The sequence below is a fragment of the Gavia stellata genome, chromosome 23 (genome assembly GCF_030936135.1).
Source record: "Gavia stellata isolate bGavSte3 chromosome 23, bGavSte3.hap2, whole genome shotgun sequence".
Taxonomy (NCBI): domain Eukaryota; kingdom Metazoa; phylum Chordata; class Aves; order Gaviiformes; family Gaviidae; genus Gavia; species Gavia stellata.
In genome coordinates, this window is record NC_082616.1 from 4,606,930 (window position 1) to 4,623,985 (window position 17,056).

The following is a 17,056-nucleotide window of genomic DNA, read 5'->3' on the forward strand; positions in this document are numbered from 1 at the left end:
CATTATTCTCTTAACCTAAGACGTCTTTCTACGTCTTCCATCACCTGAACAAAACACTTCAGCTTTTGAAGTAATTTTTGCACCCAAATATTTAGAACAGGTACAACTCACACTATTACATCGATTACTTCACTGCATTCAGTGTATTTCATGTCACACAAGATCTGTAAAGTTTTTTGACAAACGGAAAAAAGCCTAAAACAACAAACCCAGAAACATTAGGACATGTATTTTGAAAATACCTGCCTGAAAACGGACCATCAGGCTCATCTGCATCGTCTTTGTAAAGAGCCAGAAAGCTCTTCCTAAACCATTTCTTAAAATCACCAGTAATAGGACTGGAAAGAACAGAAGACAAGACAACAGATAAACTTTTATGTTTCTTCTGTGGACCTGCTTCTACTACCAGCCATCATTGGAAAGACAAAACCGAGTTGAACAACAGTGCTGTCAAGCTGTAATCAATTTCTACCCATACCTGGAAAAAACCCCCACTAATGGCAAGTTGTTTTTCTTCAGTGACAAAATTATTCTTGCTGAAAAGCAGCTGTCTCCTTGATAATCAGGCTGAAGATTGAGTGTTGCATTTATTCTGAATATGCTGACATTTAGCATTCCTGCTCATGCTTTTTGCTCTGCTAAGACAGCTATTTTTCCAGCACTCACTCCTGAGAAATGAGTGTCACCTTAAAAGTAGTTAAACCAATATACTGAATAAGCCCTGCAAGCCTAACAGGTTAATAGTAAGACAGATTCGAGGAAAAACATGGCTTGAAAACAGCATAAACTGAATTTATTTTATAAAAATTAGTATTTCAACACAAAAATTTACTATCCAGTAGATCTGTGGAAATCCTACATCTGTCCTGGTCGTTGTGGCAATTTTACACAAGTCTTTAAGTTTTCTGCAGAGAACAGCAAACATGCTAGCTGATCAATGTATCATCATATTAAAGAAACAACTATCCACAGAAGTCCTTTTAGGAGCATCCGATTATTTCTTTGCATAAGTGATTTTCATGGCATGAGATGGAGTAATCTTGAAGCCTTGGAGAGCATCTCGAGCAGCTCCTGCTTGATTCTCATTTTCAAACTCCACAAATGCAATGTCATGGCGCCCAGGCACTAAGCGTACTTCTTTGAACCCAGGAAACCTTTAAAATAAGGTGAAAGAGTCAGATAATATTTCCTAGTTTGATAATACATGTCTCTTCTGTAGCCATAAGATGTTATCGTAAGCATCTGCTAGTATAATAGTTACCACTAAGGAAAGATTTAACTTGAAAGGTTTTATATGTCCAGTCCTTAGAACCATGCCTCAATTAAGGATCATCACGTGGAAGCAATTTAATCAGTCTTGTGCACATACAGAAGCAAGTAAAGCTAGTTTTAAAACTGCTCCTGCTGTTGTAAAGTCTTTAATATTACAGTCACCAGCTTAAATCCGGTGCAGACTGATAGTAGATAACTTAGACAATCAAAACCAGCTACGAAAAAATCGGATTTGCTTTCTGCACCAAGTCATCAGAACTGACATCTGTAATCTTGGCAGTAGGACAAAGAACTGAAATACCTTCAGAAGAAATTCTCATTTCTAAAAAGTCAGCTTGCCAACAGAGAAAAAGCATACAGGTAACGGAAGAATTCAAAGGAGAAGTCCTTTCTATTCAAAACTTACTGATTGAATAACATGGACAGCATCATCTCATTTGTTTCCTCAGGCAAGTTATTAAGGAAAAGGATATAGTTTGGCGGGTTATCAGGCACCTGCAACAACAGAAGGTCAAAGCTCAGAAGATTATACACAGCTATCTGTTCCTCTGCATCTGTCCGCATGATTATTTGAACCAAGACTCACATATCCTTAGTTTTCCTCATAACACTGCTAGCTGGACTGCAGTAATGCAATATGCAGAGCCCTTTGGTTCTTTTACAAGGATATAATAATTTGGTGAGGCTCTTATTTCCATAAAAATCACAGTAACATATTGTCTTAGATGTCATATTTAAACAGCACTGCCGAGGTGGGACCAGGTGCCTGAGCACTGGCTGTCCAAGGCACCTGTGTGGCAGTGGAAGAACCCATGAAAGACTCACATCCTTCCGGAAGAGCAGTGGGAGGCCAAGATAAATACCCTGTTCATCTGCAGTAGTACTGAAATACTGAGGATCTTTGGGCAACTGAAACCCATAAAACACATGTGGTTTTACTACAGTGTTCTACTCAAATTTATTAATTAGAAATGCATTATTTATTAGTTAGATAAAGACTCTAACGGACCTGCCTGCTAACATGAATTTGTAGAAATCCACAAGGTTGAATAGTCAGTTTGCTGACACTGGACTGAAGGGCTGGAACCTTCCTAAGTCATCAAGGAAATCACAAAAATAAAAAGAAACTGGACACCACAACTTCAAACGTCCCAATAATGGCACCAAGTTAATGCCTCAGCAAAACAATTTCCTTCAGCGGATGGAAATATTTCAGGCAGTGCCACTAGAAAATAAACTTCCGAAGTTCAAACAAATACCTAAATACTCAGTGTTGTGCTTCGATGCAAACCGACATACACATATTGTGCCTTGTTACAAGTGATACCTGAAGAAAACCCAGACTAGGAGCAAGACATTTTCCCCTGGGGATTATGTATGCAATTCTCAATGAAAGTACTCAAGAAAGAGATGCAGGGCAGGCAAAGATATTCTTCTATAGTATTTGCCCTCCTGCAAACCCTGGCTCTTTAGTGCCTCCACTTCTAACATACATGAATCATTTAGAAGGTCACTGAGCAGACAAGATGAGTGAAGTGTAGGGAGTTGTTGCTACATCTCCATGCAACCCTTTGGAAAATAAGACACTTGTGAGAAAAAAGAAAAAGTGAGCAGAGGACCCCCAAACTCCTGAAAGGAAGCTTTTAGGCAGATATTCTGGCACCCTGTGTAGTCTTCCTTCTCCTTTTCCACTACTAGAACAAAATAAGTTAAAGGGAATTTATTAACAATGAAAAAAATTAGAATCCTTCAACTGATACTAAGCACAGTCCAAATTTAAGAATCAAGTGGGATCTGTTAACACTGCAGTTTTCTGTATAATACTGAGAAACTGCAGATTTTCATTTCATGTCAACTAGATATAGTAAAAGTGGGCTTTTCTTTGGTTTACTGTGATTTAGCTGTTAGACAATGTCTCACAGAACAAAAAGGAAGCTGTGAAATATATCCTCAAGTTTCCACATGTAACAAACCATTACTCATAGAGAATAATTCTAAACATTAGTGCACAAAAAAAGCGCATTACCTGCTGATTCTGTGCTGCAGTCCCTGGGGCATTGGCTGAATTTTGTGTTGCTCCCTAGTAAATAAGTACAAAATAGTTTTACAAAGGTGTTCTGTTAGAAATATATAAGCATGCATCACCATGTTCCCATACAACTCAAGAAGTATGTTAAGGTTTTTTTCAGCTACAATCCAAGGAACATTTGTTGCTTATGAAATACTTCCCGAAGGGAAACATAAAGCATGTGAATTTTGCTGAACTCCAAAACCAGGCAATCAAATAAAAGACATCAGTAATATCTGATCTGACTAATGGCCGAGTCAGCAGATACAGCATATCACTATTTCTCCACATTATAAAATCTGGTTTAATAGACAGGAAGAAAGTTGTTTTGAAAATGAGGGCCTAGACAGGATATACCTTATAGGAAAAAAATAGGTGCTTAACTGAGGATGCCAGTTAATGAGGATAACTAAAGCTATTATCATTATAGCTAGTAGTAATTTTTTCTTCGTACGAGATTTGTATGTAACAATTGATTTTTAAGAAATCCTGAGAAATCTGAATATTCTACCTAGAAAATGTTTCTTTCTATGAACACTCTTATCTCTCCTTGATACCAGTTTGTGCCTTAGCAGAAAGCCTGGTTAAGTAACACAATACTCAAACTCTGTGCCTTGATGGATGTTTTCTATATACTTCAGCACATAAATTACTAGATGTTGCTAGTTTAGGCCAGGCCAACTGTTAGTGGAGATATATTCCAAGCCAACTCCTTTTCATCTCACTGTAAATTAATTATCTCGTTCCCATTTACCATTCTTCAGTGCTTATAGAGCAAATAGAGCATTAGAACACCGAGAGAAAAAGCTGGTTGAGCACCTGAAGCTGGCATTAAAGAGAAGCAACATCCCTCCTTTTTTTCCTTTTTTTTAAAAAGGTTTCTACTTTAGTTTACTGCACCTTTTGCCCTACATCTTTGTCTTCATCTGGTAATAGGAAAGGAGGAAAAAAACCCAAAAGGAACAGCAAGACCTATATTATCAGCCCCCTCTCCTTCAACTTGTAGGGAGCACTCAAGAGCACTAGATATTAACAGACCACAATTTAGGAACTGGAAAGTACCAGAAGACAATACTTAGTCGTAAAAAAAATATAATTTAAAATAGCTTTTATATGTGCTTGTTTGTTTTTTCTTTTTTAAGCAGTAAAGCAGCTTACCTGGATAACCTTTTTATTTGCTGCATTTGCTGACTGCTCCAGAGATTTGGCCTTCTTCTTCTCTTTCCTTTTTTCCTTATCAGCAAAAGTACCACGCATTTTAGAGATGATATCAGAGTCTGTTTTTGCATACTGAATACGCTTTTTAAAAGGAAAAAAAACCCCAGTACATTGTGCAGTTAATAATACTGAACATTTTGCACCACTTTCATTAACTTTGTTCATTCACATAACTGTGCAGTTACGCTTTTTTGCAGGAACTTCTTATATTAAAAATATTGTTATAAATCATAGGTATGCTTACAGAGCATCTAATCCTTGTAATTAATTCTGAACACAACTACGGAACTCTAAAAAAAACTTGAGATGGAAATTACTAATTTTAACTCATTGAAATCGGAACTCTGTTCATCTAACTGCATCTTTTTAACATCTGTGAAGGTAACTGATGTCCAAAGCGATAAAAGGACATTTGACAAAATTCGCACTAGTTTCTATTAAAAAACCTGAGAGGTTTTTTTAACCCCTTTTTAAGGGGAGTTGAAATTTTACTGTGATTTCTCAGATCTCTGCAGAAAACTGAGTTCATCAAAACTCAGAATTCTTAAATAGAAAGGCAAGTACCTGCCTTAATCCACACCGGATGGCATGAATCCTGTCAGCAGCGCAACGGTGCTGGTTTTCTGCCAAAGGCTGCCCCATACACTCACCAGGGAGGTAAGCAGATTCAGCTAAGAGTATACAGGTGTGTGACATTATACACACACACAATCTTAACACTTCTACTATCAGAGACTACCTCAATACAGAATTACACAGCAGCTGAAGGGTTTTTTTAATGCTTTTGTTTAGTGCTTAGAGTATGCATGCTGCAGGCAGTGTTCAAAGAGGAAAGTACATCTGAAAGCTTATGAAGCCTTAATCTTTTTAGTTCCTATTGAGTTCTACTGAGCACAAAACTCTTTAAGGGTAAACAACAGAATTCAGCTTGCACAATTCCTTGTTAAGGCTTTTGTTACAGAACCTGAAAGTGTTAATGCAAAAAGCTCATGGCTCAGCAACACAAGAACTGTCTGTGCTCTCCTTAATGCTCAAAGCCAGCATTAATATATCCATACATCACTGAAGTCAAGTGGGCCATCTGCATGTATCAGTATGCCTCACAAATAGCTGCAGAATTAAGAGATGCCTAATTATCCAAGCAGGCAACAACAAAAATGTGTCAACTGTGCTATTCTGCACGTTCTCAAACACATTATTAAATCATGTTCTATAAACCAGCAATGTATTTGCTTCACTGAAGTTATACTGAAATTCAGTTATCTGGCTTGGAGCTCTGATGCGTGCACAAGCAGAACTAGCCATCAATTTAAAAAATAAATCACTGGTCACATCTGTTGATTTCTGCAAAGTAAAACTGCAGAGATCTTCACCCTGCTCACTGTTACCTCAAAAAGGAAGCATCGTATTCTAGCTATTTATTACGAATATAATAGTAATTAAGGTTACTCTAGATAAATTAACTGAAAGCACCTAATTTCAGGAACACTGAAGAATAAATTTAAACGGTTCAACAGAAAACATGATGACTAAAATGGAAGTATTTAGGATCTTAAAAAATTTAATCCAGCATAGAAAAACATAAAGCCATCACTTAGGAAACCTAAATGCTAAGTTCAACCTCTGTGTGTGTTTTAACTAGTCTCTAGCTTGCATAAATACATACATTCAACAGGACATGACACAACTGAGTAACAGTACAATTACAAGTACACATGATAGTTAATTCACAAGGTGCAAGTACCAAAACACTGTATCATACCATGGCAGGTGTTTTTCTTTAAAAAGCTAACAAAATAACTTACCATTGGTTTCCCATAAAACGGAAAGCCTTGTAGTTGTCTCAAAGCATTGGTAGACGATCCAAGTTCTTTAAATATAACAAAAGCCTGTCCTCTCATCTTCATAGTCTTTAAAGCCACAATGTCAACCACATGACCAAACTGTGAGAATAACGCATACAGGGACCTCTTCAGTTCTGTTGACAGTAGGAAAAAATAGATTATAACAGGTTACATGCAAATGTCCACTTGTACAGAGTATGCTGTCCTTCAGGGACGTTTTTTTGCCAGCTTTAGCTCACACAGTGATACGTTACATGAGTTTTGTCAAAACTGTTGCATGAGTACATTTATTTGCCTATTTTTTTTAAGTTGGTGTATAATGCTTGGTTTCACACCTCAAGTATTCAGCTAGTGAAAATGTTGTATCACCGTCCATTCTACCATTCTAAGAGAGTAAAAATTACACAAGGGTATGTATATGTACATGTTTTCATATACATATATATACACACATGCACTCTCACACATTCAAGTATGATGGATGACAGCCATCACAGTCCAATCAAAAAAACAATACTGTAACATGCAATAGGAGAGAGGTATGACTTAAAACAAGAACATGGCAAAATAGCAACTGCTTAAAGGCTAATTAAATTTGGAAATTTTGTAGCTGTTTAATCAATTCTCTCCCGCACATGAAATGTTTTTTCGTACTCTGGATTCAAATATGTTTTTGAATGATCACCCTATACCTTACAATTGCAATGGATTTATTTTCATTATTTAAAATGACCTGACTACATGCCAAATTAAACCTTAATCTTATCCAATCAAGCTAAGTAAATGTTCTGCATTGTGTGATTATTCTAAGTTGCAAATCTTACATTTGAAATATTTCAGCAACATAAGAGCACTGCCTCTTGTTTACTGCTGTTGAGACTTGGTAATACCAGCCCACTGACACCTTCTCCAGCTGCTCTTGACCAACTGCAGCACTGTATTTTTTAAAAAAGTTTTCTTACGCTTTCCTTAAAAATAACTTCAAAAACTATATTTAAAAAATAAATCACATTTGTAAGCTTTACAGGTAATTTGAAATCCTACATTTAAAAATTATAACCATGCGATTTCATAATGGGGACTTATTAGTTTACAGGGCACTTAATGCAATACAAAGCCCCAAGTTAAATTTATTCAGTAGAACCACCTTGACAAGTTAACACATAATTTCTCAGCAAAGCTGTTTCCACTTTCAGATCTGTCTCTGAAGCACCCTGAAAAAAACATTTAAGTAATGCTAGTCTGACCCAGCCACTCAGTTCACAAACAATAAGAAATAATTTATCTTGATCACTTTAATACTCATTCTTAGCTTGTAATCTAAGTGGATGGCTCTACACGGACATTGAATACACAGCCAGATAAGAGCAAGAGATGAGGGGTTTTTAGCCCACTGCGAGGAGCTTAAGTTTCTCAGCACGAAGGCATCCCTCTCTCGGGCTGCAGTAACTGCAAGGCAGCGTCTCTAACACGATGATGCAAAGTAGGCTAGCTCATGCCATGCTCTTCGCTTTCACATAGCACTAAAGCAGATGAGGAGCACACAGGTGTTCCCACATTTCAGCAAGAGAGGACTGCTGACCACTACAACGTATGCCAACACACCTCTTAACAGCCATCGGATATTCTCATTACTCCTATCGTTAGTTATTCACTGACGAGCAACCTAGCCTGCGCAGTTAGCTACAGAACTACAGTAGAGAGGCAATGAGAAGCTTCCTTTGAAACAAAGCCCCTATCTTATAAAAAGACTTAAACATCGTGCTGCATTTGTTGATTTTAGCCGCTGGTGCTTCTTTATGAACAGGCACTTGCCGAGAGCTCTGTTTGCAACCACCACCTGTATGGTACTTCAGAGAGCCCCGGAGGCCCCGAAGCCTCGGCACCGTGCGTGACCAGGCACGGAGGCCAGCCCGATGGACAACGCCCGCTTTCTGCAGGCGAGTCACAGACACCGGTACCTTCTTTCTTGATCTTGTCATTGATGTTGTTGATGTAGATGGTGTGGTTCGGCCTGATGTCCATCCTCTGGGGCGGCTGCAGACCTGCCTGCGGGCAGAGCACACGCGGGAACCGTTAGCGGCGGCCGAGGCGCGGTCCGAGCCTCCGGGGAGGGGAGCTGCTAGCGCCAGCAACAACCCAGCCCGCGGCAGCGCAGCGTGCGCCGGCCTGCGCCACTCCCCGCGCCGCGGGACCTGAGGCGGGACCTGGGACGGGCCCCGGGGGGCTGCACGCCCTCCCGCAGGCCACACACAGGCCCCGCTTCCACCCTCCCCGCGCGGGCGGGTCCCAAGCACAGCGAGACGGGCGGCCCCGGGAGGCAGCCCACCACCTCTCCTCCCGCCCGCCGAGGCCCGAGTCCCAGGCCGCCGCCCGGCTCACCTCCTCCCGCTGAGAGAGCGGCCGTCCCGTCCACCCCTGCGCGCACGGGGACGCAGCGCAGGCGACAGAGCTGCTCCCGCAGCAATCGATGTGCCGAGCGCCGGCGCCTCGATGCTGCGCGACGCGTGCGCAGTACCGCCCACCACCCTGGGCAGGGGTCGCTGTGGTGGCGCCATGTTGGTTGGGCTCTTCAAGCCTTGTAGGTGCTGCCGGCGTGTGCTCACACCCTCAGGGCAGCAAGATAAAGGGGGAAACGGGTCAAAAAGCCGTTCGACAATTAGCTCGATTTAAGTGACGTAGGGTCGCAAGCTATGTTGGTTGTTTATTCCTGGTCCTCACCTCAGAGACAAAGCAGCCTGCAGGCAGGCCCGGACCCGCGCCGGACTGAGGGTCTGGAGCTCCTGCTGCCCCAGCGGGTCTCGCCGGGCGCTTCTGCCCGGGCTGGAGAGGTGCTAGGCCCGCTCCGCGATCTGGTGAAGCCCGCAGAAATGTCTCGGGGAGCTCGGTTTGTATTACCCCCAGGGTGAGAGAGTGTTGTAGCTGGGGCCCCACAGAAATCACAGTGAGGCTTGAAAGTGACCAAAAGGGGCATTTCCCGCCCCAGGTTTCAGCTCGGCGGTGTTCCAATAGAGCAATAAGCGCAGTTAGCTGCGATTACTGTGTCTTCATGATTAACACCTGACAGCAACTTATGGAGAATGAAGAGAAGCAGTAAGTTGAAAATGCCTGTAGATTTTCATTAGCTAGCATTCGGTTTTAGTTTCAATATTGAAAAGGCAATATATATGAGCATGTAACTTGAAGGTACTTTGAAAATCCCTGTGGTAGCAGTAGCTCAAGACAAATAAAACGGAGCAGAGATTGAGGTTGCAGCCTTTGAATTTTTGGAATATTTTTGCAGGTTGCATAGCTTCAATTCTATGAATAATTATGCAGGCTTTTTCAGAAACAATTTTAAGTTGTGAAGGTTTAACCTGGTTGCATATCAAAAAGAAGTTCTTTGGGGGGGAAACATTAAGATAGTTCTTAATTAAACTATTAATTATATTTGGACAGTTCATCTTTTTGTAAAGAGATGGGAATGCTAGGTAGAGAGTTCTTGGTTCAGTTACATTTCAGGAAAAAACACATTACTTCCATATTCTAGAGTTTGCCTGAGTAAAAAGAAAATCTGGTATTTAGGAAGCTTGTAAAGAACAACATGGTTTAAAGTGAGTTGAAAATAAAAGAAAAAAAAAGCTGTTGATGGAGATGTTATTTACTTGTGGAAAAGAGCAGTGTGTTCTTCAATTGTTTATAGCATTGCATGGTATGGGAAGTGGTGTGCCAGCACAATGCCATATGTAATGTATACATGCCACAAGTTCAAATGATAGGCAGCACTTGCGGTCAAATTTTAGGGTCCTATTTATTTTTCTTTGTTTTTTTTTGCCGTAGAAGTAGTTGTTAAGATAAAGCATGACTTCAAAATCTCAACATGAACGATACATTAAAACACTTTTTCAGAAAGGTTGGGTGTGCTATTTCGTGCGTTGATCAGCAGTACAGTCCATGTAACTTCATAATTCAGTAGCAATGTTCAAAACTACTTACTTCTTGTTGAGTCAACATAGCTAAGGGAATTTGTCTCATAGAATGAAAAATACTGACGTATTATAAATGGTTTTTAAGGTAAAGTCCCTAAACATAGAGCAGACACTGTAAAGAAAACAAACACACAAAAAACCTCAACCTGACACAAAGTAAGGAAGAATTCATGGCTTTTGTAATTCTTCCAGTGCAGTGTGCTACACTCATGCTTGCTCAGAGTCACTTTAAGCACAGCTGATTTATTCTTGCAGAATTTGAATGCAATAAAGCAGAAAAGCTGTGTCTTTCCTGGTTCTCGGATGGGATTTCACAGTCTGCCTGCCAGTTCAATAGAAGTGACATTAATTCCTCAGGTTGGCTTTCCCCCCCGCCTCCCCGAGGTTTATTTGGATTACTTCTGTTTTCTTAATCCCCAAACAGAGAGGTGCAGTGCTCTCATACTCACTAAAATGGTCATTTGTTTAAAAGTCCCTGAAAGCTTGAAGTATTGTAAAAATGATCTCAAGTTTCTTAGCAAGAATGCCTGTAGCAACTTAGTAAGCCATTATAATTCATCACCGACAGAACGGGCTGGAAACATACTTCCAGCTTGAACAGGTAGCTGCTTCGACAGAGATTGGAGAAACAAAGTGGAGAGCAGAGGGTTCTTGAAAATACCTTTGTAGCACTGCTCTTTCCCCTCCCTGCCCTTTGCTCAAGGTCAAGGAAACCTTGCATTTCATTATTACTGCTGTTGTTTGTTATGAAACCTGTAATAAAAATAATTTTGTTTTTTTTTTCCTTCATCTTCCTTTTCTGAATTCAGTGCAATTCTCTGAACTGAAGCAGAACAATAACCAAGAGCTGCGTGTAGTGGAAGCTTCACAACATCGTGCAATCCTTGCAGCTTTGATTGGGTCCACATACACATAATGACGCTTCATGCTTTTCACAGTTGTTATCTTGCTGTTTGAAGATTGTGGAATAAGTAAAGTTACTGTGATTTGTCAGTATAGAAATGTTTTCATCTCATCTCTGTGTGTGTAATCAAAATCACACGCTAGGAAGAAACACGAGTGTGAATGCTTTGTGATATGGCTGGATTGGTCTTCAGTATTTTGTTTCTCACCTTTGACTTGTGTTCTGCTGTGTCAAGGAGTGTGATAATAGAACACATCACTAAACATTGGAACATAGACAGAGACAATGAACAAAATGGCAGGAAATACGGAAATTCTCTAGCAAGTACAAACGTATGGCAGTGGTGCTGTAAGCACTTGCAAAGTCAATATGTGTGAAACCTCACATTTAAGACAGAAAAGGTTCTTTGAAGGGTGAACAACTTAGGGACCTGTATTCAGCGGGAAGCTGCAAAAGAAAAGGAATTGCGTCCTATAAATGGGTAGTTGCTGGGCACTTGCGCTGGCTGCCATCCACCAGCACCAATGGCCAGAAGGAGCTGAGGAGGCTGCAGCAATTTACAGGTTATTGTTAGCCAGCTCGGGATACGTGATCTGTGCAAACTAACAAAGCAAAGCGAATGGACAACGTGATGGCAGGAGAAATTCAGTATTGACAAATACGTGGCAAAGCACTTGGAAAAGCATCATTTGAGCCACCTGAATTGATTGTAACTGCTCAAGAAGAGGACCCAGCTGACCCCCTTTGGGGGACAATAAAACACCCCATGGTAGGGAGAGAGGCAAATAAAAACACTGTGCGGAAGGGGAAAAATGTACTGCAGTTCCTTTAATAAGGCTGTTTCATAATCTCTTGAAAGGCGCTTGAATGTATTACTGCCTGATCTAAAACAAAAAAAACCTCCACACATTCCTCTGACATTTATTATTGGCCATTTATACTTTTAATTATTAAATACATGGCCTGACAAACCTTTCAGGTAGATGATGTAATTCAGGCAAGGGAGCTTCACCAAGTAAGGGAAGGGTACACCATCGCAGCCAATTATTTATTACTGTTGTTTCAGAGGAAAATCATTGTATCGCGATTAATACAACTGTTTGCTTGTTCTCTTGACCAAATCACCTTTCTCCCTTACCGAGTCCCCAGGACAAAACAGCACAGCACTTCATTTCTTTGGATCCGCTTCTAGTTTACAGCAACAGAAAACAGTTGCATTGTTTAAAAAAAGAAATTTACCATTGTTAAGTGAAACAGAATGAAATTTTAGATACTTGACATTCATAGCTATTTAGTTATATCCAGCATAAACTGTGAAATGAGTGTATTTCATCTTTCTGTTTTATCAAGCATGCTAGGAAAAAAAATACAAAAACCCCCAAGAATAGAACGAGGCGGGGGGATTCCACAGGTCACACAATGAACTTGTTTGACAGAAGCCATCCCAGGTCACTAGTGAATTACTCCCTTTCCCATCTCAGCTGGGTTTCTTCAGTTTTAGGGCTCCCCAGATGACAGCAACCATCACTGCTCTATTAACACCTAGAAGTTTCCATTAATATCAAGGCTTTTGGAAACCAGTAACAGACCACCTCCCTGCCGCCCAAAAAACCCCAAACCCACAGAAAGGAAGGGTCTGTGCCCCAGAGAATGTGCCAAACCCTTTGCGACCCCTTGGCTCGGTCTGCTCTGCGGTCGTGCTCTGCTTCTAGGCTGGCCTTGCCTTTACGGGGGAGCCTGTTCCCTCTCAGACCAGTCGCTGCCACTGATACTCTTGCATCCCTTACATTCCACCGCTACTTTGGTCCCCTGGGGCAAGAGATCGTGTGAAATTGCACTGCCCTTAACAGAGCACGCCTCATATTTGCTGTATTTATCATCATGGTGATTCCCAATTAGTTTGGGTGTGCTAATAAAGTCAAAAAGATGAAATACAGGTAGTGTTTTTAATTTCATACAGATGGTTCTAAATTAGTTCGGGGTGCTGGGGTTGTCCTTTTATTAGCATTGCTTGGTGGCAGTGCCATCTGTCCACACTGTAACTCTTCGCAGGGAAGAATAGCAGCACGCTGGTTTCATTTATTATTGTGCAAGAATACCTGCATTCCTTCCCTTTTTCTTACAGTCTGGGTTAATTTTTTAGTTTTACTGGAATCAGCGTACTAATGTAGCGCAAGTGATGTGACTTACACTGAGCGTTTGAAATGGAATGCTTTTCAGTCTTAATACATGTGATACATGGCAGTGTAATGAAATCAAGACTTACCTGCCTAGTTGTATAAAATTGCCTGGTCGTTTCCATCACTTTTTCTTTTTAAATCTCACAAACTGCCAGTTCCCCACTGTGGACGTCTTCACCCACATCAACACAAACCTGGTTTAGCTGCGGCTCTTGCAGCATCTCCCTGGTGCACGAGTGATCAGCACACCAGGGGTGTCCTGGCTGCGAAGCCAGGAAAAGAAGCGGAGCGGTGCACTGCACAACACGCTGCCAGGGGCACTGGGTGCAAGAGGGACGGGCTCTCAGAGGGCATGAAGCCCTGTCTGGAGCGGAGCTGGGAAACTAGGAACTGGCTGCAGAGCATGACCTGCTAGAGGAAGAAGCCTGGGTGATCCGTGAAGCCAACGGCGTTTGGTAAAACAGCTGGAGAAGGCATCACTGTCTGTTAACAGGGAAGTGGGGAGAGAGGGAGAGCTAGACGCCTGGGAGGGGTGGGCTAGGGGCCCTGTTGCAAACTACGGACACCTAAAGATCTGCTGAAGGGGGAGAGGAGTGCTGGGAATGTTACCTGTATCTCTGAGCTCAAAGCAGCTGGGAAGTAGGAGGCTAGAGGTGATGTTTGCAACAGCCCAAATAAACCGTGGCAGAGGCGAGTAGGAGGCTCAGCCTGCTTTAAGCAGCATTGCTGGGCTGGAAGCCAGGGCAGTGGGTGGGCATGGTGGTCTCAAATAGCTGGTGACACCACTGTGGGGCTGAGGAACCCCCTCCCCAGATGGGGGGGGAATGGAGTATGTCCTGGATGGAAGGGCAAACCTGTCTCTGCTTCCCTGTCAACCTGTGTTTTCAAGGGCAGGTTTGCCCAGGAGGACCTCAGGAGCAGAGAGCTGGTTACACCAGTCCTGCCCGAGGAGGGGGGTCTGCCAGCTGAGGGTTTCCACAGCGCTTACTGGCAGCTCACCATCAGCATCAAGTGTGGGGCTCTGTGAACAACAAGATCCTGTAATGAAGCTCTTAGATTTCTAAACGCGTCTTTCTCAAGCCAGCTCAGCCTTGAAATTGCTAAGACCCATGCCAGCATCAAGCTATGAGGCCGTAAATAAGCTTGTTTATTACTAGTCTTATGGTTAATAATTACTGCAGTTTCGGCAAACAGCAGTAGTAAGCCCCTCTAACAAGTTCTGCTTGGGCTTGTGGTGAAGCTCTGCCAGTTCCCTGTATGGATACTAATAAAGCTCATGAGTTATTTCGATTGTCTCATTCCTTCAAACATTTATTGATTTAAATAATTTAATTCTCAGTCACAGCAGACACTGGGGAGCTGATGGTAAATCATACCATCTCTGGTACTTGAGTTGGTTGTAAATTCACCATATCTGGTAGACTCGAGCTGGCTATAAATTCTTTTAGTGCTCCTAAAGCTTGGCTGGCTGTGGAAAAGTCTGCATGTGTTGTGCTTGCCTTATGTTTGCGGCCGTGCTGGGAGTCAGAATGCCTTTCAGTGCTTATTTCTCATTTAGTCTCAGTGTGGTAGAGCCCCTTCCAAGTGTTAGGGTTCTCCTGTGCCATCCCGTTAAAAAAAACCCCTACGTCAACAAATAGTGTAGGTCAAGAGCAACATCAAACGCGGCTTCAATCCCCTCTCCATCAAAATTCCACGCAGAGCAGCTCTGCGCACGTTGGCTTTCTAAAAGACTCCGTTCCGACTATGATTTACACCATCTTGCCTTCAGTAATGCAAAAATAAATCTCAGCTCTGTGAGATGAGATCTTACCTCCAAATGAAGAAATTTCCCACCTCCAAAGAGTGAAATGAGAACAGGTGCTTGGATATATGAACGTATCAATCTGCTGGCTTAAAATTAAGTGCGCAGGTGGATTAAGACAATCCTTTCCACCGCACTCCTGGTTACAACATAAAAGCTATACAATATTAAGCAGTCAACATCCTAAATCAAATAAAAATTTCCTGTTTTCAGCCTGAAAGGCAATTATTTCACATACAGCCGGTCGTAATTTTTCAAGAGAAAACTAGTAGTGACAAATAACCTTTCATTTAAGAGTATTTTTATAAATGATATTAAATTTTTATAAGAGGTTTTTGTTCCTCATAAAATGGATAAAACACTTGAACATTTTCAAGCACTGGAAAGTTTTATTAAAAAAGGTATTTTGTTCTTTTGCAAGGCAGAGGAACTATGAAGTCTCCCCATACTCCTCCTTCTGCCTCCTTAATTCTGTGTGAAGTGATAGTTTATTCTGGAGAATCCCATTCAACCCATACAACTTCATTTCTTTGAGGTTAGTCGTTTTTCAGATAAATGTGAAAATGTGATCCTGCGGTTGCTATCCGAAGGTAAGTACGTTGCTGCCAAAGGTGTGATTCCCAGCACAGGGCGACATTTCTGCAGTAATTAGCTGGCTCATGCAGGAATAGCATCAAGGTGACAAAAGCACAGAAGGATGACTTCTGCAAAACCACTCATGGTCTCAGGTACTTGGATGGCAGCATTTCACTGCTCTTCCCTCCCCTGCTTGATTCAGGCAGGTATTGAAACCATCTAAGAATGCCTGGAGAAGTGCAGCCGTAAAGCAGACAAGAAAAGCGATCTCCCCACCTCTCCTCCACCCGAGAGCCCGGGGCAGAGCCGGCAGAGCAGAGCCAGCTTATATGAGTCTGTCAGTGAAGATGCACCTATTGGGTAGCGTTGCCTTAAAATACCGTGCCTTCTTCTAGAGTCCTGTCTCCCAAACCTGCAATAAAGTGTTAGAAATATAATGCTACCTTTTCCACATTATATAAAATCTCAGCTAAACAAGGTAGAGAAGGTGTAGTCTCTTTCTGTTTGTTGGTTGCAAAATATTTTGGAGTTGTTTTTTTTTTTTTTGTCTAGGTTTTAACTAGTCCGTCAGTCACTGTGAATATTTAGCCCTTCCTAACACTGTGTTAGGAATAAACCAGTGATAACCATTCTCAAGTAACAAAAAAATGAAATGTGGTTGTTGAAAACGCATTTTCTGTGAAAGAGGAAATCTCTAGAGTCTGTCCTATGCAATATTATTAATATCAAATAAAGGTACAAACCTATTTCTGATCCCATTTTCCTATACTGGATTTGGGTGTTCCCAGTAAAGACTCCCTCTGCCTCAGCCTCCATCCAAGCATCAGCTGCTGATCTGCAAGCAGCCCTGCGAGGGACAGCCCGAAGCTTCTCAGCTCTGGCAAATCTGCCTCTAATCTTCTGAAAATGGGGACTGTGAGTGGGAACTGGCATCCAAAACACGTCTGAGGGAGAGTCAGCTAATGGGTTGCATTTGGACTTTATTATGCTGCATCTATGCCTGCTCTTTGTAGCTAAGCAGCAAACAAGGCTTGGGACCGTCATTGTCCCTTTGGACTTCAGCAAACTTTGAACTCTCAATTTCAGGTAATACTCAAAGAGAGAAATCCATACCCTGGGGAGGGAGTAGCCTGTCCTTTAGCCTAAGTGGTTCTGCCAATGAGGAGAGGATGAATATTGTTCCTCGGTGCTTGGTGCTCACGTCTCTGCACCCTGTGTGACT

The 17,056-nt window shown here is 41.8% G+C and overlaps 1 protein-coding gene across 1 annotated transcript; it reads right to left on the bottom strand.

Annotated features, from left to right (window-relative positions):
• Positions 1–406: 406 nt before the first annotated feature.
• Positions 407–8,809, bottom strand: SNRPB2 (small nuclear ribonucleoprotein polypeptide B2). The gene is made up of 7 exons (XM_059828561.1): positions 8,785–8,809; positions 8,364–8,451; positions 6,364–6,536; positions 4,499–4,639; positions 3,299–3,352; positions 1,679–1,767; positions 407–1,154 (listed from the first exon to the last, which is right to left on the bottom strand). Exons 2-7 carry the CDS (start codon positions 8,425–8,427, stop codon positions 995–997), a joined length of 681 nt encoding a protein of 226 aa, XP_059684544.1. The 5' UTR covers positions 8,428–8,451; positions 8,785–8,809; the 3' UTR covers positions 407–994.
• Between the last annotated feature and the right edge of the window lie 8,247 nt (positions 8,810–17,056).